Raw genomic sequence first — 23,490 nt, forward strand, 5'->3', positions numbered from 1 at the left:
ATGTTTCTTTGATTATTTTAAATTTTGAAAGGAAGTCTTATCTAGGCAAATACCTACAGATCTTATTATGTAAGGATAAATTTGAAGTAAAAATCAGATCTGACTACACTGCTGTTGAAAACACACATGAGCCGTGCCATGAGAAAACCAACATAGTGGCTTTGCGACCAGCATAGATCCAGACCAGCCTGCGCATCCGCGCAGTCTGGTCAGGATCCATGCCGTTCGCTTTCAAAGCCTATTGGTATTAGAGATACTGTTAGCGAACAGCATGGATCCCGACCAGACTGCGCGGATGCGCAGGCTGGTCTGGATCCATGCTGGTCGCAAAGCCACTATGTTGGTTTTCCCATGGCACAGCTCACATATACATGTTTGATCATTCTCATCAATCGAAGTTTCGTCAAAATCACTAGACGAAATGGTAGACCTCTGGTAAGCAAGAATGACATTTGACTTTGTGTAAAATAAAGAAAGTAAGAATGATGTTAACATTGTATGGCATATTTCCCTTAAAAATGCTTGACAGAGTAAAACTATAAGAGAGTGTCTAACACCCATTAACAAAACGCCAAGCAGTTGTTAGAAAACTGTCTGGAAACCAGATGCCTGTCCTATCCTCAAAGTGTTTTCTAGACATAAGGGAATTAATTTGTTCTTGACTGAAGTTTAATGATTAAACTTCGTTTAATGATTAAACTTCATTTGTCTTATTTTGTTTACTTCAGATAGCTATATTTACCTGTACACAAAAACCTGACAGTCTCTTTATCCTTTACCCTGCAAAATTTCTAAAATAGACTGGTCTATAATTCAGTTTGGGCATTACCATTTATCATTCAAAGGGGTGTTCACTGAAAATATTCTGACTGAATAGTGAACAGTGTAGACCACTGGCTGCAAAGGCAGAATCACTTGCCACCAGCAGGCTAAAGGTTAATTATTATTTCTTAACAGGTAAAAAACGAAAGTGATACAAATCTATTACTGGCCAAAAAAGTTAGAATTAGTCATTACGTTTGCGCCAAAACTAAGACCTCTAAAGTGTTAATAGTAAAATTGTTAATGCCAACCAGAGACGAGGAATGGTGATAACAATAGCTCACCATGAAAAATAAACAGCAGCATAGTTCAAACAAACATATTCAAACATGGAAGTCCATAAAATGTGCATGCCAACTTCATGTTGATGATGTATACAAAATTTCATTTGGAACTGGTGGAAATTATAAGAGAAGTTGAGTGCACAAAAAAGTGTGATGGACGGAATGATGGACAGACAGATGGTTAAAACACTACATGCCTCACAAGTCTTCAACACTGGGGAGCATAGAAAGAACATGCAAATATTCTGTGCTTGGGTCATACAAAATCTAAGAATTATGGTATATCTGTACAATTATAACACAAAGATATGTAAATACGTTCAAGAAATGTCGGTGTCTGATGATTATGGTGATGATAACATGATTGACAGGAATGGTGATAAAAAATAGTTTCAAGGCAAGTTGAAAGATCTCTAATCAATCCTGGACTATTCTGTTTATCTTGCTTGAACAAGAAAACATGAAAATATATTTTATATCTATTCAGTAAAATCTAACAGTATCCGAGATTTAAACAACTTAAACACTGAAAACAAATTACTGTTTACACTGGATAAAAAGCATGATTTACTATGTAAAACAGATCACTTATCATTAAAATTTTATCCAGCCTTTTTTTTATCGCTATATGATCATTGTCACTGTGCATTAGTCTGACACCACGTAAGCTTCAGAATTCTGATAAATTCATTTATCAAAATATTTGTTTCACAACAACAGTCTTCAAAATTAACAAGAGCTCACAGAACATGAAATGACCCCTTTAATGCATTCAGTAATTGCACAAGGAAAAGAAATTACTTGGTCAATGTACACAAAAGTTCTACTATTCTGGTCAATGTGACCTCGACCTTTGACCTACTGACCTCAAAATCAATAGGGGTCATCTGCTGGTCATGACCAACCTCCCTATCAAGTTTCATGATCCTAGGCACAAGCGTTCTTGAGTTATCATCCGGACACCATTTAACTGTTCTGGGTCACTCTGACCTTGACCTTTGACTTACTGACCTCAAAATCAATAGGGGTCATCTGCTGGTCCTCCCTATCAAGTTTCGTGATCCTAGGCCCAAGCATTCTCAAGTTATTGTTCGGAAACTGTTTAACTGTTCCTAGTCATTTTGACCTTGACCTTTGACCTACTGACCTCAAAATCAATAGGAGTCATGTTAACATCCGGAAATCATTTCACTGTTCCAACTGGTCTACATACCGACAGACTGACCAACAGACAGACCGACCGACATCTGCAAAACAATATACTCCTCCTTCTTCGAAGGGGGCATAATGACTTATTCAGCCATAAATTATCACACTTGCACTCAGTACTGTTACTATATCTGGTCAATGTATTTTTTTAAAAGAGTTATTCTTAAGCTGGATTTGGGGGCATTAGGGCTGTTGCACTTTTCAAAACCTCTCATGCACAGACGAAGTACTTTTATTTTGCTTGGCTGTGTTCAGTGCTTCCAAAGGCTATATATTAACTGACTTTAATAAAATTTGGTTATTCTTACGATGACTGCTTTCTAGACATTTTGCTGGAACAAAGTCACATACACGAGCTTGACTATTTGACTTTTAATATATGTATGACACACTGAATCATGAGAGGAAACAATCATGTGTAGTATAAACTAGAAATGTGTCCATGAGACACATATGCCCCCACTACATGACAAAGGACACAGATCAACTTTGGGAAAACAAAATGTTGCTATTTAATAAAAAATGCAAAAAAAAAACCATATATAATGTACATATAAACATATATGCTTTCCTGAGATTTTTAGACACCTGTCCATGGTGACTCTAGGTCAAATACTTTTGGAGCTACGTGCGACACAACATTAAAATGACCAAATTTTAACTAAGTCAGGGGCCATAACTCCTACACGACAGAATGAATCCGGACGCGAAACCCCAGGTGCACAACTGCACATGCTGACCAACATTCCTGTAAACTTTGGTGACTCTAGGTCAAATACTTTTGAAGCTATGTGCGACACAACATTAAAATGACCAATTTTTTACTAAGTCAGGGGCCATAACTCCTACACGACTGAATGAATCCGGATGCAAAACCCCAGGTGCACAACTACACATGCTGACCAACATTCCTGTAAAGTTTTGTGAGTCTAAGTCAAATACTTTTGGAGCTAGGCGCGACACAACACTAAAATGACCAATTTTTACAAAGTCAGGGGCCATAACTCCTACACGACTGAATGAATCCGGAACGCGAAACCCCAGGTGCACAACTACACATGCTGACCAACATTTCTGTAAAGTTTTGTGACTCTACGTCAAATACTTTTGGAGCTAGGCGCGACACAACATTCTCGGAAGGAAGGATGGACAGACAAGGGCAATTCTATATGCCCCCCCCCCACCACCACAACCAAAGTGGGGGCATAAAAAAACATACTCCAGTCAAGTTCCTCCATTCAAACAAATTTGAGAGAGGACCTTACAAAGACGCTATGAAGATTCTTCAATACTAAAATCATTAATACAAAACAACATAAAGTATTCCTTATTTAGTAAGTACTGAAATAGATTTAAGAAAACAATGAACATTTTTAATCAAAAAGGGCTTTTAAATTTTTGTTCTGGACATAAGAAGTTTAAATATGTATGACAAAACTTTGAAGTATCAAGCTGGAGTCAGTTGCCAAAAAAAAAACTATAAAGTATTATCATGTACAGATTTACATCAGTTTAAACACATCTTTGTCTCAAGCCTTGTGTCTAATCAATCAGTCTAATGTAATAAGAATTTAGCGAAAAAATTATTCTGAGCTACTGCATGTGATATTTCTTTGGTATTTGGTGACATTTCTTTAATCATAATTTACCTATTGCACTTTGTTTTAACTATAAAAAAATCTGGGTACTCCTTATTTTAGAACAATCAGACATATATGCAACTACTTGTTTTCATAATGTTACTAATAAATACAGATTATTTTCATATCAAGATTAAAATTACTTATGAGTAACTAAATAATGCAAGAGACACAAAAAACTGAGTTAGGAAAACAAATATTTACACTATAAATAGAAATAGCTCCTTTCACTAAAAACCTGGAACTTGAATTTTTCAGTAATATTCACATATATCTATAAAATGTGACAAACACATATTGCTTTTGATATAGAACACAAGGGCAAAGCATCAAACAATTCAAAGCAGTACTAGAAACATTAGTAAGTGTTACAGACAAATACAACTTGAAACATTTGCTAACACCAATCCCAAAGTAAGTATGTTTCTAAATCTACGTCTATGCAAACCAACCAGCTGGATATGATGTCAGTATTTATACGAAATTATTGTTTTATACAGTCTACATAACATATATTCATGCTCTAATCTACAAACACTGATGTTAAAATGCTTTATGATGATTTGGTGATCAATGTTTGAGTCTGGTTCCCTGCCTGTCATGCTTTTGTTTTCACTGCATACATGAAAGAAAAGAAAAGAAAGCAAATGAAGCAAAAGCATACAATTAAAACCAAATACGAAAAACAACAAGACAAAACAAAGAAGACACATTTTGCAGGCTGGCACACAAAACTATGGTAATAAGATCTGTTTGTAAAACATGTATGTCCCCCATGAAGGCCTGTCCTATTTTCTGTCCGAAGATAACTGCGACCTTGACTTTTGACAATCCCCATACTGACCCAAACAGAATACAGGTCATCTACTGACCACAGGCATTTTTTGTACTGTAAGCCAAAGTGTTCATAAACCGTTTTTAGTATCAATGTCACTGTGACCTTGACCTTTTACCTACTGAACCCCAATAAAATAGAGGTCATTATTGACCACAGACAATTATTGCAATTATTCTAAGAAATCTGAAAGCTGCAGGCCAAAGGGTTCTTTTGTTACTGAGCGGAGACCATTTTCCAGTTTGAGGCACTGTGACCTTGACATTTTATTGACCCTGCCCAGACTCCTATGAAGTCTGACAACTGGAGGCCAAAGTATTCTTTACTCAATTAGCAGAAACATTCAGTCTTGAGACCACCATGGTCTTGGCCTTTGACATACTGACCTAAAACCAGTAGGACTTATCTACTAACCACAGTTTGGTGACTACAAGTGGAAGAGTCCTCTAGTTTCAGTTTCAAAGTCACTGTAACCTTTAACTTACTGGCCCCAATTATAACCATAGGCAATAATACATGAAGTTTGACCACTGTGAGATCAATATATATTTTCTAGCCACTGACTGGAATTCAAATGGTTAACCGAATGATGAACTAACTAACATACAGACTGACTGAGCGATGATGAGCAAAACAGTATACCCACCCTCCTTCGAAGGGAGGCATAAAAAAGACAACCATTTCAATATTAAACTAAAATAAAAACTGTACATATAGTGCAACATACCAGTTCTCTGTGAAACACACATATGAGCCGTGCCATGAGAAAACCAACATAGTGGGCTTGCGACCAGCATGGATCCAGACCAGCCTGCGCATCCGCGCAGTCTGGTCAGGATCCATGCGGTTCGCTTTCAGAGTCTATTGCAATTAGAGAAACTGTTAGCGAACAGCATGGATTCTGACCAGACTGCGCGGATGCGCAGGCTGGTCTGGATCCATGCTGGTCGCAAAGCCACTATGTTGGTTTTCTCATGGCGCATATATATATTTAGAACGAAGAACAGAATGTAAAAGAAGTGCAAAATTAACATGTGCAGAAAAGTTAAGCACCAAAACTGAAGCTTGCAGGTTTTGCTGTAGAGATGAGCAATACCAACATATTATATTATGGTCAATCAGAAACGTTTTTTTTCTTTTTCGATCATTTGATTAACCTGTTTTTATGTAAGAGATTTGCCTTTTATCTCATTTACTTTGTTCAGTTGCTCCTCATTATATATCAAAACTTATAGTCAGGTAAACTGTCACTCAACTGTAAAGTTAAGTTTCAGCAGAAATAGATATATCCCTTCTGTCTCTATCTGGGTTATGTGTGTTCTCACTGAATTTTGATAGTTAACATTTTTGTGTAGTTATTTGAAAATTTAGTAGAAACATTTGAAGAAATGACCCCAGAAAGGGATTAAAAATGAACAGACGCATGCATCTCCAATATAAACCCTATATACTTTGTTATCTAGAAGTACAATAATATAGAGACTTTGTTCTAAAAGTATGGTGTCCCATTAACAGATATTGGTAAATATAGAAATATTGTGTATCTTTCAATTGTTTTTAAAATAGTATATTTATGAAAGAGACAACAATGCAATTATCAACAAACTATCCTAGTTTTCCAGCATAGATGGAATTCATGCCAAAGACGAAACAAGCAAATTCTATGTGCATTTCACATGGGCATATAATTTTCAAACAGCTTGAACCCAAAGAAAATGAAAAATAAGCAATATTTCTGCTTCTATCTTTAAATGAAAAATCCTATCCCAACCAGATAACAAAAGATTTTTTCCTTATACAGAATGAGATCATTAGAAAACAAAATTTTTTTTTACAAAGACAAAAGAATGCACAATATAGCACAAAAAATGGAATCTATCAATTACACTGGAACATGTGCTGCGTTCCTTAACAAGAGGACCATGATGGCCCTAGATCGCTCACCTGAGGAAACAACTTTGGCAGAGTGTCACATACGGAAAATAGATGTGAAATTATTTTGAAGTTGAGCTAGTGTTTTCCAACAATTAATTTTAGGATATACATGTACTGTACACATGTATCAAAAAGTGACCCTGATGGCCATGTTTTTTCGACAAACTGGAATAATTTTAACAAACTTAGTCACCGAAGAAACATTTGTGTGACAAACATTCAGATCAAATTTTATGTAAATCAGGCTGATGATTAACCAAGTTTTTTTTTTAATGATTTGATCTAGTAACCTCGTTTTTCACCAGTGTGTAAAAGTTACAATTTATCCTAGATTTTAAACAGGTAAAAATTCTGACTAAATATCAACAAGACCGAGCAGAAAATGTGGCTACTAGGGTGTTAACAAGGTGCACCTACGAGTTAATCTAAAGACTTAGTTTTTGGCCTCATGCACCACAATTTTCATTTTGACAGATTCCATACAGCCTCCATTCTGACAAAGATTTATGATGATCAAGTAGAGAGCCTCTAGAGAGTAAAAAGGTTTGCCTATGATTTCACCTAAAGACCTACTTAAATATCTCAGATAACCCACTTTTGAACTTGACCTAAATTTCAAAGAGACAAACAAAGTTTTATTAAGATCGAGTAGAAAATGTGGCTTACAGAGTGTTAAAAAGATTTTTCAATGATTTGACCTTGAAGACCTTATTTCAGATCTCAGGTAACCCAATTTTAAACTTGAACTTTGTATCACAGAGACAAACATTCTGGCAAAGTTTTATGAAGATTAAGCAGAAAATGTGGCCTGCTGAGCTGAGAAACACTTGAGCTGAGAAACACATTCTGACTAAAGGTTTATGATGATCATGTGGCCTCAAGAATGCTTATTAATTAACCTAGTGACCTAGTTTAAGACCTCGTGTAACCCAATTTTAAACTTGACCTAGATTTCATAGCGCCAAACAATCTGACATCTTGTATGAAGATCAATCGGAAAAAGAGGCATTATCTGTGCTAAAGATTTTTCTACAATTTGACCAAGCGACCTAGTTTTGACAGCAGGTAAATAAGTTTTAAACTTGACCTATATTTCACAAAGACAAGCATTCTGACAAAGTTTTATGAACATTAGGTAGAAAATGTGGCTTCTAGTGTGTTAACAAGGTTTTTCTTACTAACTGACATAATTTTTGATCCCAGATGACCCAGTGATATAATAATTCACAATTTTACTGAGGGTAACATTCTCATCAAGTTTCATTAAGATTGGGCCAAACCTGTGACCTCTACAGTGTTTACAGTCAAACTGTTGATGACTCGCAATGCACATCACACGAAAACTAACGACAGACAGAGGGTGATCACAATAGCTCACCTTCAGCACTTTGTGCTCAGATGAGCTAAATGTTGATTTTCAAAGCATAAAATTTTCTTTGTTTACATGAGAAATATCAATACTGGTTTTGATTATACCTGTTCTGGTTTTGTTCAGTAAATGCAGGGTTAAAAATTTGTTGTGACCCTATTCGGCTTTGATCAGTGTTGTTAGTTTTAGGATAATGATGGGCAATATGAGAGGGGACATCATTCTGGATGGATGCCTGGGAGACCTGTCCCTGCTGACATCCATACATAGGCAGACGATCAGCAGGTGGCATAGGGTCTGCGGAAACATCATGAGTCTGAGACATACTAGTCATAGTTTGAGAAATTTGACCAAATGTTGATTTCACCCTGCTACTATTCAGGAGTGCTTCCCTACGAGAAATAGCTGCTAGCATTTGCTTTCTTCTTTCTTCAATAAGGGCCTCACTTTTTGAAAGTTCATGTAACAGTTTCATTTCGTCATCTTGCCCATCATTATGTTTAGTGTTAGTAGATGAAGCATGCAAAAGCTGGGAGTTATCAAGCAGATTTTGGTTATGAGAAGTGTGCTCAGGAATGGAATCTACTTGTGAATACAGGTTTTGGGAATGCTGGGACTGCATCATATCCCTGTGACCTTGACCTTGTGAAACTGAATCAGAAAATGTGGTGATAAAATCATCTTGACCTTGACTTTGCTGGTAGCATAATGACATTGGTGATGACTGACTTTGGTTTGATGTGAAAGGAAGTGGTAAAGTGGTTCTCGGCGTTTGTCTATTTTTGTCCTTTTCTCCACTTCCTGGTGGGGTACCAATTCTCACTGTTAGGTTTGGTTTGGGTCCAAACCTCGATTTGACCTTGACCTGTGTAGGAAGGCCATCGTCTTCTGAATCACATTCCATCAGGAAAGTACACGGCTCATTGTCAACTTGCTCAGAACTGTTGTCTTCTTGTTTCTGTTTTCTTTTTCTCGACGGTGTAGAGACAGACGACTGTCTGAAACTGGGGTCATCTCGTTTCAGATTTGAATGAAGCTAAAATAGACAGAACAGACTAATTAATCACTGTGCATTCATTGCTGCATTATTTACTATCTGAAAAGTCACAATAAAATCAGAATTATTTGTGAGGAGTAATTCTAAGCTAATTTAGCAGTTAACAAAAAAGCCCAAGTGTGCATAATTCCCTCATCTGAGGAGGAATTTAATCTTTTGCCTTGCTTCTGGTCATGTTTTGTGAACATCCAATAAGAAGATCATTTAAAGCTACTAGTATTTAAAGACTTTTTTGCTGTAATGGACCCAAAATGTGGAACCATTACAGCAAACCTGAGAGAGGTCCAATAAAGGGTGCTAAAGATCAAGCTTGGTCCATTAGAAGTAGTTTAATGGTATAAGTTCACTAGAAGAAGTAGTTTAATGGTATAAATTCATTATAAGAAGTAGTTTAATGGTATAAGTTCATTAGAAGAAGTAGTTTAATGGTATAAGTTCATTAGAAGAAGTAGTTTAATGGTTTAAATTTCACCTCTGGTTGCTGCTACCTGCAGTGTCAAGTGAAAACATTTAAATAAAAGGAAGAAAGTACATACAATGTGCTACAGACCAAATTCAGACTTTCAAGTGTTTCACAAAAATATGTTGTTCATTTTTATTTTTTTTTGGCTTAAATGAGTTGAAACGTCGAAAGATTAACAGAGAGTTACATGCAAGGTTGCTATTGAAAAGCTTGGTACCATAGAGATTCATGAAGTGGTTCATTAGAACAAGTTGTTTAAAGTTTTTTTCTCTATTTTTAACTCTGGCAGCCCTTACACGAAGTCAAGCAGAAATAGATACTATAAATAAGAGAAGAGATACATGTACATTTAAGAAGGTTAATAATATGGTTAATGAAAAGAAGTCATTTAAAGGTTTTTCTATTTCAAGACCTTATGGTCCATATATCAAGGGCCAAGGGGAATCACCGAAGTGAACTGAGAGAAGTTCCTAAAAGGATGCTACAGACCAAGTTTGAGGAAGATATATAAAGCAGTCTTGAGAAGTCATTTAAAGTTTTTTCTTTCATTTTTAGCTTTGGCAGCCCCTAAAAAAGGTTAGGAATAACCATTTGAAGAAAACTGAGAGAGGTCAATGTATTACATGAATGCTTCTGACAAAGTTTGGTGAAGATCCATCAACAAGTTCATGAGAAGAAGACATTTCAAAGTTGTTTTTTTTTCAACTGAGGCAGCCACTAAATGATGTCAAATGTTAGCATTTTGAAAAGTCTGGGATACAACGCCTGCCACCGGTGTTCACATAATACGCCCCTGCTCTTTCCAAGATGGGCGTATAAAAATTATACAAAAGGATCATACAAGTATGCTACAGACAAAGTTTGGTGAAGACCCATCACATAGTTGTTTAAAGGCTTTTCTTTTTTTACCTCTTGCAATGCCTTAAAGAAGTCTGGAGAAACCATTTGAATAAATTGGATAGAAATCTAAACAAGGATACTAATGACCAAATTAAGTGAAGACCCATTATCTAGTTTGTGAAAAACGAGCCGTCCGTAAGACAGCAAATGCTCGACTATTCAAATTGTTGTCCCAGAAGCAGGAATATTACCCTAAATGTTAGAATATCTATAAAGTTTCAATCCAGTATCTGCATTAGATTTGGAGATAGTAAACTTTAACCAAAAGTTTTAAGTTCACAGGGGACATAATTTGGCCAAAATGCATGTCAGAGTAACTTGATGCTATAACTTAGTTTTATAACCCTGAAGACACATGTAAAGTTTCAATTCAATATGTGCATTTGATTTGGAGACAGTAACTTGCATCTAATACTTTAACCAGGATTTTCTAAGTCCAAAAGGAGGCATAATTTGTTCAAAATACATGTCACAGTTATGGGACTTGACCCAGTGAGGTTGGTAATTGACCTAGAAAAGAAAAAATAAGTTACAGAGCTATATGCCTTTGAAACTGGGCACATCTGAGGAAACTGGAGATGTCACTGGAATGTTTAATGACTCCAATGGTGGATAAAGATATTGCACAATAGCTTGCGTCTGTGTCAAAAATATTAAGTAATAAGAGAGAGCTAAAGATAAAGTGTATCAAAACACTATATAAGTAAAATTCTAAGCAAAGGGGGGCATATTTCATGAAATATTGGTGCAAGAGTTATGCACCTCTGCATACGATGTGGGTGATGATGTGGAACAACTTAAAGTTTGATTCAAATCCATTTTCGTAATAACTAAGATATAGTGAAAATGCATCAAAATTAACCTTAAATTCTAAGTAAAAGGGGGCATAATTCATGAAAAAATGGTGCCAGAGCTATGCACCTCATGTCATATGATGTGGATGATAAGGTGGACCATATTTTAAGTTTGAATAAAATCCATTTAGAAATAACTGAGAGTGAAAGTGCATCAAAACTTTAACCTAAAATTCTAAGTAAAAAGGGGGGATAATTCGTGAAATATTGGTGCAAGAGTTATGGCCCTTGCATCGTATGATGTGAGTGATGATGTTGAACAACTATTTTAAGTTTGAATCAAATCCATTTTGTAATAGCTGAGATAGAGTGAAAGTGTTTCAAAACTTTAACCTGAAATTCTAAGTAAAAAGGGGGGATAATTCATGAAATATTGGTGCAAAAGTTATGGCCCTTGAGTCATACGATGTGAGTGATGATGTTGAGTTTCGTTAAGTTTGAATCAAATCCATTCAGTAATAACTTAGAGTGAAAGTGCATCAAAACTATCCTGAAATTCTAAGTAAAAGGGGGGATAATTCAAGAAATATTCGTGAGAGTTATGGCCCTTGTGCCATATGATGTGGGCGATGATGAGGAATAACTATTAAAAGTTTAAAGAAAATCCATCAAGTAATTACAGAGGTAAGGAGAAAAAAGAGAAAGTGCAAAAAAAAACTTTAACCAAGGTGGGGACGCGGAAAGACGCTAACGCTAAATTGACGTTTTGACCAAAACCACGAAATTTCATGCCCACGATGATTTTACAGTATACCTTTTGAATGTGTGTATTAAGACTGTTCTTTGTTGCATAACTTCTCTCGCAGACATCACACCTAAACTGCCGTGAAACATCGCGCCGCACTGTTTCTTCATGGTTCTTTTTATGATGATTTAGGTTTGACAGCTGAGCAAAAGATCGTCCACATCCCTCTACATCACACTTATAGGGCCGCTCACCTACGGACAAAGCAACGAAACAAATTCATTTACTAGGTCTTTTTCTAACAAAAAGAACAGCAACAGCTACATTAAATGGAACCCAAGTAATGTTTGACCATTTTATCCTCAGCACACACCTGTAGTGAAAAATCAGCCAGATACCTGCATCAATGACAAAATACTTTAAAGAAAACATCGGACAAACAGACAGCCAAAGATCACATAACATAATTATTACTGGTGTAACGGTCAGTTTTTTCCCCACTCAGTTTTTCCCCGGGGAAAAAACTGACTAGTCACTTTATTCCCCGGGTCAGTTCTTTCTCCCCCCCCCCCAGTCAATTTTACCCCCCAATTGCAACTGGTTACTCTTGATCATTCTTATGGGGGGAAAAAACTAACTAGTCAATTCTTTCCCCCCCCCCCCCCCTCCCCCGGTACCATTACCATACTGTTATACCAGGTCCCCTTCTCAAGATCTGTCTTCAGAGGGCAAATAAAATCTGTGTTAAGCTCAAATTGTATCAAATGTCACTGCTGAAGCTACTAGTTTAGTTATACATGTTGTTACTTCACTTAATTAAAGAGACTTATTAAAAGAAATATTACTGATTTACCTGTATGTACCCTAATATGCTGATTTAAATGGCAAATCTGCTTAAAAGATTTCTCACAGTATGAACACACATGTTTCCTCACATTGTTGTGTACAAGCTCATGCTGAGTCAACTGTGGTTTATTTCTAAACCCTTTAAAACAAGTCATACACATATGTGCCCTATCTGACTGACTTAGTCGGTTCCTGTCGTCATTTGTTGAAGAACTTGTGGAACCAGTTCGGTTTGGACTGCTTTCAGATGTAGAGCTGACTGGTGTCATTTTTTCTTCACCATAGGGCATGGGTTCTGACTTCACAGGCTGTTGCAGCAGCAGCTGTTGTTGCTGATGCTGCTGTAACTGTTGCTGATGATGTTGCTGTTGCTGGGAATGCTGTGCGTCCCGGTTCTGTTGCAGTAATTGTTGTACTTCAGCATCCCTCAGCATAATCTCACTGTCTTTCTTTACCTCATTTTCATAGAAAACACTGGAAGAAGACCGAGACTGAGGGTAGCTGCTCTCAGGATAGTTTGGCTGCTCACTGGAGGCCATCCTCTGAAATATAAAAATATGATGAAAATTATTTAAAGTGCTTTATATTCATATTTTAATTGAAAAATGTGTATTTAACTTTTTATCCTAAGAAAATACACCTAATCTGGACCAAGGCTTATCAAAGAGATTAATACTCATATTTACTTAGAAACTATCACAGCTATTTCACTAAGTTTCAACTGTCAAACAGTCTCCTGTAATATTCTAATATTTACTTTAATGCGAAGGTTGCGGTGTATTTTGGTTGTGTACAGTATAAAATAATTAATATCAATTTGATGTTACTTTTGGATCAGTTTTAACAAAATTTGTAAAAAATCACTTTTTAATGGTACTGGTAGCTCCCATGCTTGGCATTAAAGAGTTAAAAGGTTGTACCAGAAGGTAATAAGGACAGGTTAAGTATCTGATACCATTGTAGCTCACCCTGACTGTTGATCATGTTAAATAACGCTTAGCTTTACCTTTCTACAAAGACTTTCTCTGTAAGTGCCTGATAACTTGCAAGGATCTACTGATACTAATGAGTATGCAGAAAAAAACATCAAGCATCTAGCCTTCTGGTAAAGTTCTGGATGACTATTCTGCATTCTAGCCTCTGGTAACCTGATTCCTAGCATACCTTCTAGGAGTTTTCTAGGTGTTAGACAATCAAGTTATTTACAAATTAATGTTTCCACTAAAATTCTGTACTATACTTAGGATAATAAGTTGTTTATGGTTACCTACACCTGATCAATATTTGTGTCAACAATTGTGCTGCTTATGAAGTAACTGTTGTTGTTTTAAAGGCACTGGCCTCCAAATCGTTCGACAACAACAAAATTATTTTTTTTAGATATCTGGAAATTAATGCTGTATTTCTTAAGAATGCTTTGAAACTTTATTATCTTCATTTTCGTGATTTTCATTCACCATAATTATGTAATATGAGCGGGTGTGGGTATTTCCGAACAGTTAAGCAATAATGTTGAATGTTCGGAAATACCCACTTATATTGCCATTTAAAAACAACTTGTTTATAGAGTGATTCCAGCTGATTTAGTGTGTATAATTCCGAACTATATAAGTATACAGATATTGTCAGTATAGTGTATTGAAGATATTACCTATTGGACGTGTATTTCCGAACAGAGGGGGTAATTCCGAACAACAGTGGGGCTAATTCCAAACAGTTCCAACTTCTTAAAAACAGAACGTTTGTTTGTTTACAATGATAAACACAGACATTCTTTACGGTATTACTTGCATTTTTAACAAAGAAACTTTATAAAACAAAACATATAACTGGAATTTACAGAGCATCTGTATCTAAACCTAAATTTGCAGAAGCACAGCACAACATCTGTGGCAACTTTCTACATGCTTAATGTCCGAAAACTGAATATGGTATTAACACCCTTATACATGATGCAGTGTGCAGTGTTAAAAATGTCTTAGAATCTGTGTTTAAATCAACAGTATTTGCATTCAAACGGAAGTTCATCTGTATAGCCCAGTAATTCATCTACCACACATTTAGGGTGAAATCTGCATCCACAATTGGTGCATGTAGGGTTTTTCACATGCATAGCAGTAACGTGGACCTTGGTCGTGCGGGGTTGTCTTGGCTCCAAAATCTGCTTGAAAACTCTTGTCAAGCTCAGCTATTGCTACACCAGTTGCCGCCTCCTCTACCACAGACGGATCAAAATTTCACATGTTTAAAACGAGCAAAATATGAATGAAAAAAAGTTGAACTCATTTTACTAAGTAGTAGATTTATTTATTTTTTTACTGTACTTTTATATATATATATATTTATTATCTACTTATTTATTAATTTATAGTCTAGCTCTAGTTATTTGCTTCAAATGTATATTTTTTAAGTCTTTATATATACTTATTTGGATAAACTGTTCCTCATACATTGATTGTTTGGAATTAGCCACACATTATTAACAAGTGGGGTCTAATTCCGAACAGCTTCTTTGATCTTTCAACGTTTTCCTTAATGAGATATGCAGTTAACTCCCTTCCCACGGGACACTTGTGATGTAAGAATTCCATCAAAACATTGTCAGCGGTAAAAACCAATACTTTTTAGATCCTTACATACTACTTACATCAAAATACGAAAACAGGTAAGAACGACATGCATGCAAGCTGTCTTATAAATTCTAGTCTATTATTTTGAAAAGGTGCGCGACAAAACTTTGCATTCATTGCAATATGATATGGAATTCTTTGTTATCCAGTATGTGACGCCGTAGATTAGACTGGTGCCTTTCAAGAATACAAAAATGTCATTGGAAAAATGTGTTCGGAATTACCCCCCTGTTCGGGTTTATCCACACCCGCTCTACTCTTAATAAAATGATTTAAATATGAACAATTTCGATGCAGATTATAATTATAACTGCATGTCTGTGAATGACAAGTAAAATGTGTGTATTTCGTTAACGTTAATTACACGTCATGGCGTCCGCATTAACAAAAGGACATCAGAAAACATCCTGTCAGGTGTTTTAGTGTAAATGGAAAATGTTGGAACATCCGGTTACTCCGACTGTTGATCAACATATATGATTAGTATCTGTTACTAATTGACAGGTACTTATTAGTGGATTACAAAGCCGAAGAGCCACACAGTGTACATTTGAACTGCTTTCATCTGCACTCCATCTCTCCATCGTTTTCAAAATGAAAAATTTATTATATTCACCAGAATCCAAGATCTTTTAATATGTCAAAATTGATTGAATGTGTTTTAGTTGTTTCTTTTTCAGATGTTTGACTATAATGCTGTGGTTGTCAAAATCAAAGACTCTGCGTCTTCTTCTCTTTATACTTCTTTGTATTCATTATATTCTTCTTTGTTTGACATACCCCACCCACCTTTTTTCAATTATCACAAAACACGATACGTGATTCTGGGATTACCTGGCATTCAATTCAGATGAATGTATCTGCACAACTATGAGAAATAAGTTATTTACCATGGGATATTGATATGGAATCTATAGCTTATGACGTGTTTCTGCAAATCGATGAAATTTTAATAATTTGCAAAAAATAAACAAATCCCTGGCGTGCGTAAATTTTACATTTACGTGAGAATAACTTTACATGAATTTTTATTTGTTTGTTTTGGTTTCTACTTTTGTCAGTGTGACTCAGAAGTAGAAAATAAATGAACTGTATAAGATGGTTAATTTGAAACATATATTTCAGGATTTTAACCCTAGGTATGTGATTTTTTGCATTGATAATTTGGCTTTCCGTCTTTTCAATTTATTTATGTGAGTAGGTTTCGGAAAGTTTTCAAGTTCGGATATGCCAAACGTACTGTTGTGTTGAGTTTACAACAGGCAGAAGTTAGCACAAACCGTAAGATATATGAAGTCTTCCTGTAACTGTTACTCAATCAGACAAAATTAAATTTGCTAAAAAACCATGAAATTTTAGCAGCGGCTAGAAAAAAAGGGGTGCAACACCTTATGTACCAGTCACTTTATGTACCATACACCTTAATATGTACCACTTTGACACTTAGTGTACCACCTATATATTATATAGTAATTGCATGTATCTCATAGTGTAGCACTGTGAATATGTGATAATTACCTGTGAAAACAACTTTGATTTAATCAGCTTAAGTCCATAGAATGTTGTTAACATTTCTATGGGAAAGAGTTAAATTTTACCTTATTAATTATGAAAATTAACTTTTAAATTTAATAAAAAACATTTCAAGTAACATAAAATGTAACATTTTCATCAAATTAATACAAAAATGATCATCCACTATATATCATATATGTGGTACATAAAGTGTCCAAAGTGGTACATAAAGTGCTGGTACGTAAAGTGTCTGGTACATAAAGTGACACATTCGAAAAATAGAAGGAAGTATCCGCGATATCTACACTAGGGTATGCTACATGTACAGCTCCATACCTCTCGAGTACAGATCCGTACCTCTAGGCAAGCATGTTAGGTATTGATGCCCTGATGATTGATTGTAATCGAAAATTGATGGAAAAATGTCTAGAGTCTGCTACAATCATAGTTATGGTTCAAACTGTTGTACAACTCGCAGAACTCACATGGCCTTTCTGTTGTTCTTCTCTTTCTATGACTTCTTGATTTGGTTTAAATAAAGTTTCTCAAAATGGCGACGGATCAGACAAATCTGACAGAGTGCCTGATGGATTTTTCCATATCCTGACAATGCTCAGTCTCATGTGTGGAAGTATTATAATGGTTTACAGGAAGAGATTTGGGATGTAAGGACCTCCTGACAAGACTTGTTATAGGCCACACAAACAATTAGCTCTACCAAACACCTGTACCCGGCTACATGCATGCCATTTAACTATTGTACATGACCATATTCTAAATTTCTTAGACAAGACTTATTTTGATAGATTCATGAATGCGCAAATTTCCTGTGCGCTCTCCAAATTTCAATCTGGTATAAAAACTCTTATTTTATTTTCCTTTTATAAATTAGTTATTTATGTTATAATATACGAATGAATTCTGCCATAAACCCTACAAAAATACCATAAATTTTAATAAAAAATACGGGTGCCTTTCAGTTAATATGGAAATTTCCCGTGCGCTTGCCGAATTTCAGCCTTGTATAAAATCGTTTTGCGTGAACATACCGGTACTACTTTATTTTCCTTTAGTATTATATATGATTGATTCTTTCAAAAATACCTTTAATAAAAACAATACAGGTGTATTCTGGTTATGGAATGTGTATTCGGGTTTTTATGTGGATTCCAGTTTAATGTGTGACTGTTTTATTATAGTATACTATGATACTTTTTCTAATATTAAGGGGATGTGCAAGCTTATCTTGGTCTGCATTGGTCGCAAAAGCAAAATTACAGGCTACCAGCAGGCTAAAGGTTAATAATAGTATGCTTGTTGTCTAGAGTTAAATGATTAAGTCTTATATTCATAATATTAATTTATATGTTCTCACAAAATATTCTTGTTTACATTTCAGTAAATTTGTGATATTTTCCTGCCTGCTTGTCTTTTCATTCCTGTTTGCTCTGAGGCTTGATGGCACAATAGAGTGGAGTTACTGGGTTGTGTTCTTACCTATATGGATCTGGAAGTTCCTTGTCATATTTGGTGCAATAATTGGCAGTTATGTCTGGTTCAGACATCCTCTGTACAGGCAAGTATATTTGATTGGGTAATTAGCACCTATGTCTAGTTCAGAAACCCACTGTACAGGCACGTATATTTGGTGCAGTGACTGGAAGTAATGTCTGGTTTAGTCATCTACGGTACAGGCAAGTATATTTGTTGCAATGATTGGCAGTTATGTCTGCTTCAGACATCTTCCCAACAGGCATGTATATTTGATGCAATAATTGAGTTGTGTCCAGGGTTCTCGGAAATGCTGAAATTGGCATCCCTGTACGCATAATTGGTCCCGGTATACGCGTGTTTATTGTAACTTGGGAGTCCCCATACGCATGTTTCTGCAGTGGGACGCAGGCATTAAAACCATGAAAATTAATTGATTACATTAACCTACGAATAGTGTGTCTGGTTTAGACAATCTCTGTACAAGTATATTTGATGCCATACCTAGGGTAAATGATTTGTGTCTGGTTCAGACAACCTGTGTACAGGCATGTATATTTGATGCAATAATTGATTTGTGTCTGGTTCAGACAACCTCTGTACAGGCATGTATATTTATTGCAATAACTGACAGTTATGCATGGTTCAGACATACTCTCTACAAGCAGGCATATTTGTAGCAATAATTGACAGTTATATCCATTATTATTACGTAATGCAATTTCGGTATTCTCCAAATTTTTACGAAAAGCTGTGTGCTTGTTGAGTTGTATATTTTAAAGAATGCCAAATTGCCTAAGAAGAATAGTAAATGTTATTGAAATTTTAAAAGTTATTTAAGATAAGAACTTTGAGTAATATAACTTTCACTTTTACTCTAAGAATTTCATGTACGTTGTATATTTCAGGCTTGAGGGAGACAGTTTTGTGCAGTTTAAAGCAATGATAATGACAACCAGTATGCATCTAATGTTACTGGTTTTTGATATACTTGCCTGTGATAACCTCGAGACAAACGACCACTCCTGGATGTTTGTTTTCATACCACTCATGTTCATGTCTATTGTCTCTATTGGATTTTGTGTTTGGGCGATAAAAAATGAAAGATCTTTTGAGGTGAGTAACTGGTCCAGAGTTTTCATTTTGAAAATATTTCTTCTCCAACCTGATAGAAAACCGAGTTTTTGAAAACTTTTTTCATTTTTGATAATCAGGACATAGGATAGCTTTGTTTTTCATTTTTATACACCCAAAGGGACGTATTATGTAGTGACCCTGGTGACCGTCCGTTAGCAATTTCGTGTCCGCTCTGTAACTCTTGAACTCCTTGAAGGATTTCGAATAAATTTGACTCAAATGTTCACCACATTGAGACGACTTGCAAAATTTCGGATGGCTCGCTTCAAGGTCAAGGTCACACTAACTTAGGGGTCAAAAGTCGTATGACTTTGTTTTGTGTCTGCTCTGTAACTCTTGGACTACTTGAAGGATTTTAAAGAAACTTAGCACAAATGTTTACCACATCAAGACGACATGCAGAGCGCATGTTTGGGATGGCTGGCCTCAAGGTCAAGGTCACACTTAGGGGTCAAAGGTCATATGACTTTGTTTTGTGTGTATATTGCTCTGCATTTTGGTGTGCTCTTGTTTTTATTTTGATCTCTTTTTTGTTCCCATCCTCCTCTTATATAATCCTTCGGGCATATATTGCCCCGCTTGGCGGAGCTCTTTTTGTTCCATGTATTGATGAAAATGCACAAAGTACAGAATTTGGCTTTTCAAGTTACGCTGTTGTGATCCTTCTTTTCAAGTGTTCTGTATCAGCAATAATATTGCTGTTAACACTCTGAAGGTCTCATTGATGTTGTAGAAAAAACTTTGATTTGAAAATGCAGAAGTATGTTGAAGATACTTCAGTCAAAAACAGTATATAGGCATAGGAAATAGAGATCAATATAATTGCACCTTTAATCCAACCAGGTGTTCTGTATTACAAAAGTGGAAACTATTGTGACATTTTGATAAAAGCAAAACTGTATTATCTGCACATTATTTACCTACTGGGACTTCGTTTTATTTTTGGCTTTTTAAAAGTTAATTTTTTACCATATGTAACTTGACAGAATCATAGGGAAACCCTGTCTTGAGGGGTAAATCAAACACAATGAATAAATCCTTAATGATTTTGTTGTGCAAAAAAGTATGATATTGTGTCTTAAAACAGTTTTCATTTTTCCACTCAATGTGTAATTGCAAGGGAAGTAAACTTTAAAAGATCTCTACTTATAAGTACTAGCCCAAGCAAGAGTTGTCCTTTTTTGTGGATCACAACTTTAAATTAAAAATTATAAACTTCTGTTATTGATTAACAAAAAATATCATAAACTTCACATTTGTGAAATCATTTTTTTGGTTTTTCAAGGACTTGGAAATTAATTTCTAGACTTTATTTAAATCATTGAAAATTTTAGGGGCCCATCTCTACAGTATATATCAGAATATGAAACTGAATATAGCTTAATATATTTAACTGTATAAGTATCTAATATGACTTTGAAATTATTCAGCTTAATATGAAGAATATATCAGGTACCAGATTTTTATGCCCCCGGCATCTGCTGATGCGGGAGGCATATAGTGATTGTCCTGTCCGTTCATTCGTACGTTTGTCTGTCCGTCTGTACGAGGTTAACCAAATGGGACCGTTTCGTCTAGCATCATAACCCCTTACTAGAATGACTTGATACTAATGCAGATGTAACCTGTGACCATTCCTCATCTTCAGACATCACCTGACCTCAGTTTGACCTTGACCTTGACCTCATTTTGGACTAGGGTTGCTTTATATGGGCCATATCTTGGTTAACCAAATGGGACCGTTTTGTCTAGTATCAGTACCCATTACAAGAATGAATTGATACTAATTCCTCATCTTCAAACATCACCTGACCTAAGTTTGACCTTGACCTTGTTTTGGATTTAGGTGCAAAAATCTGTCGACAAGGATGCCACCGGGGGCATCAAGCGTTTATTGAATGCAGCTCCTTGTTATACACTTGAACCTGTTTGAGCAGCCATCTGTATTAAGCTGCAACTGGCCTTAAGCAGCCAATTGGCTAAGTGCCAAAATTGACATTTTGTTCCAGTTTCAACTTGTATTAGTAACTTTGAGCATCCACTTGCATTGAGCAACCAGGTTGCGTCACTTCTTTGGTTGGCTGCTTAAGACAAGCTTGACTGTATAAAACGTACAACCATGTTATGACAAACTGTGTGTATATCAGGATATGATTGAGTAGGTAGTTTATATTTCATGAAGAATAAAGAATGCAAAAATGTAATAAAATTTGATACTTTTAGTGTATGTGTACATTTCAGCTGGAGTTGTTTTGCTCTGTAAACATTCTACAGTTTATATTTATTGCATTGAGATTGGACAATGTGATCAAGTGGAGTTGGGTGGTACGTATGAACAAAATTATTGTTTTCATTCAGAATATGTTGAAAATGCTTTTTAAAAAAAATGTAGGACAGATTTATTCTGTTTTGTAGTAGTTCCTTATTTGAAAAAAGGAAAATTCCATGAAAATAGTTGGAAATAGATATACATTGATGCAATTTGTCTTGTACGATTGCTTTTTGTGTGTATGTTGTCATTACCCAAACAGGTGTCACAGTACTAAATGATTATATAATATGTCAATTGAAAAGGAGGTATGATTTTTTTTTTTAAAAATGAATCTTCTGTGGTTAGTTTTTTTTGGGGGGTATATTTTGGTATGTTGTACTAAAAGTTCCATAAGGCTTTTATGCTAAAAACACATAAAGCAGCTGTCCATTTAGATGTTATACATAATTACATGGTAAGAAAAGCACTATTTTCAATGTTGCACAGGAACTTAGTACACAGTTACAGCCATTATGATTATTTGAGGAAATCATTAACAACGGATTAAAGCATATTTTCTACTACATGTACATATTATGTAGTATAATTAATATTCAAACCTTTGGCAAATATTTGTGAAAACAACCATTGAAAAAAGGATTTTACAAGAAATAGACATATTTTATGTTTAAAGCAAAAGAAATGTGGCAGTCAATTATAAACAAATGCATTGTGAGTCTTTAACATGCTTACATTGCTGGCATGGACATCTATCAATTTGTTCAAATAATGGCCGCTAAAGTTGGAACGAGAATGGTTCTACATCAGACTTGGTCTGCAATATTAAGTTAAGGTCTTCTGTGAAATATTTACAAATAGGGGAGCACAGCACCCTTTAACCTTTGAAAAACTTCTGATATAACATCATTACAAGGTCTTGTCCCAGTTTTAACATCCTTTCCGAATTTTGTTCAAATGGGGATACTTATCCTCTTGGTTAAAGTTTTGCAAGTAATCAGGTTTCTTCGAAACTGCCAAGCAAAATGCTTTCAGACTTCACACATGACTTCGTCATTATGAGATGACCTCTTAGGACAAGTTACATAACTCTACTTTTTATTTTGTCAAAATTACACCCCTTTTCAACTTAAAATTTCAGGTTGAAGTTTTGCATGTAAGCAGGTTTCTCAGGAACTATTAGGCCAGACACATGTCTTTAGCATCATTAGATGACTTCCAAGGACAAGATACATAACTCTACTTTTTATTTTGTCCAAATTATGCCCCTTTTCAACTTAGAATTTCAGGTTAAAGTTATGCATGTAAGCAGGTTTCTTCAAAACTGCTAAGCAAAATGCTTTCAGACTTCACACATGACTTTGTCATTATGAGATGACCTCTCAGGACAAGTCACAGAACTCTAGCTTTTTTTTTTTTGTTAAAATTGTGCTCCTTTTTAACTTAGAAATTTTGCTTAAAGTTTTGCATATAAGCAGGTTTCTTCTCATGTGCAAGTTACATTTTTGCAAAATTATGCCCCTTTCTCATCTTAGAAATTTGGTGACAG

At 35.4% G+C, this 23,490-nt stretch overlaps 2 protein-coding genes across 3 annotated transcripts in view; one reads left to right on the forward strand and one right to left on the reverse strand.

The window, feature by feature from the left end:
* Positions 1-16,535, reverse strand: LOC123527268 (zinc finger protein squeeze-like). 2 transcript variants are annotated; one of them, XM_045306621.2, is made up of 5 exons: positions 16,420-16,533; positions 12,907-13,441; positions 12,123-12,307; positions 8,782-9,130; positions 1-4,570 (listed from the first exon to the last, which is right to left on the reverse strand). In XM_045306621.2, exons 1-5 carry the CDS (start codon positions 16,420-16,422, stop codon positions 4,554-4,556), a joined length of 1,089 nt encoding a protein of 362 aa, XP_045162556.2. In that variant the 5' UTR covers positions 16,423-16,533; the 3' UTR covers positions 1-4,553. The 2 variants fall into 2 exon arrangements, with proteins under 2 accessions (XP_045162556.2, XP_045162554.2); XM_045306619.2 differs by lacking the exon at positions 1-4,570 and having other exon boundaries at positions 5,739-9,130; positions 16,420-16,535.
* The window catches only part of LOC123527269 (transmembrane protein 185A-like), a 12,017-nt gene continuing 5,044 nt past the window's right edge, over positions 16,518-23,490 (forward strand). Inside the window, exons 1-4 of the mRNA XM_045306623.2 lie at positions 16,518-16,668; positions 18,444-18,620; positions 19,444-19,651; positions 21,914-21,997. Of these exons, the coding sequence (XP_045162558.1) occupies positions 16,628-16,668; positions 18,444-18,620; positions 19,444-19,651; positions 21,914-21,997 (510 nt within the window). The 5' untranslated portion in view covers positions 16,518-16,627. The remainder of the gene's footprint in view (positions 16,669-18,443; positions 18,621-19,443; positions 19,652-21,913; positions 21,998-23,490) is intronic.

Source organism: Mercenaria mercenaria, chromosome 14, assembly GCF_021730395.1.
Source record: "Mercenaria mercenaria strain notata chromosome 14, MADL_Memer_1, whole genome shotgun sequence".
In the NCBI taxonomy this organism is placed as follows: domain Eukaryota; kingdom Metazoa; phylum Mollusca; class Bivalvia; order Venerida; family Veneridae; genus Mercenaria; species Mercenaria mercenaria.

What these genes read in the sequence shown, in the direction of transcription:
- LOC123527268 (XM_045306619.2), bottom strand. An exon ending in GCATATTAGGGTACATACAG is followed by an intron (nt 12,308 to 12,906) that starts GTAAATCAGTAA and finishes CTTTGTCCGTAG; the next exon opens with GTGAGCGGCCCTATAAGTGT. An exon ending in TTAATACACACATTCAAAAG is followed by an intron (nt 9,131 to 12,122) that starts GTATACTGTAAA and finishes TGTCTATTTTAG; the next exon opens with CTTCATTCAAATCTGAAACG.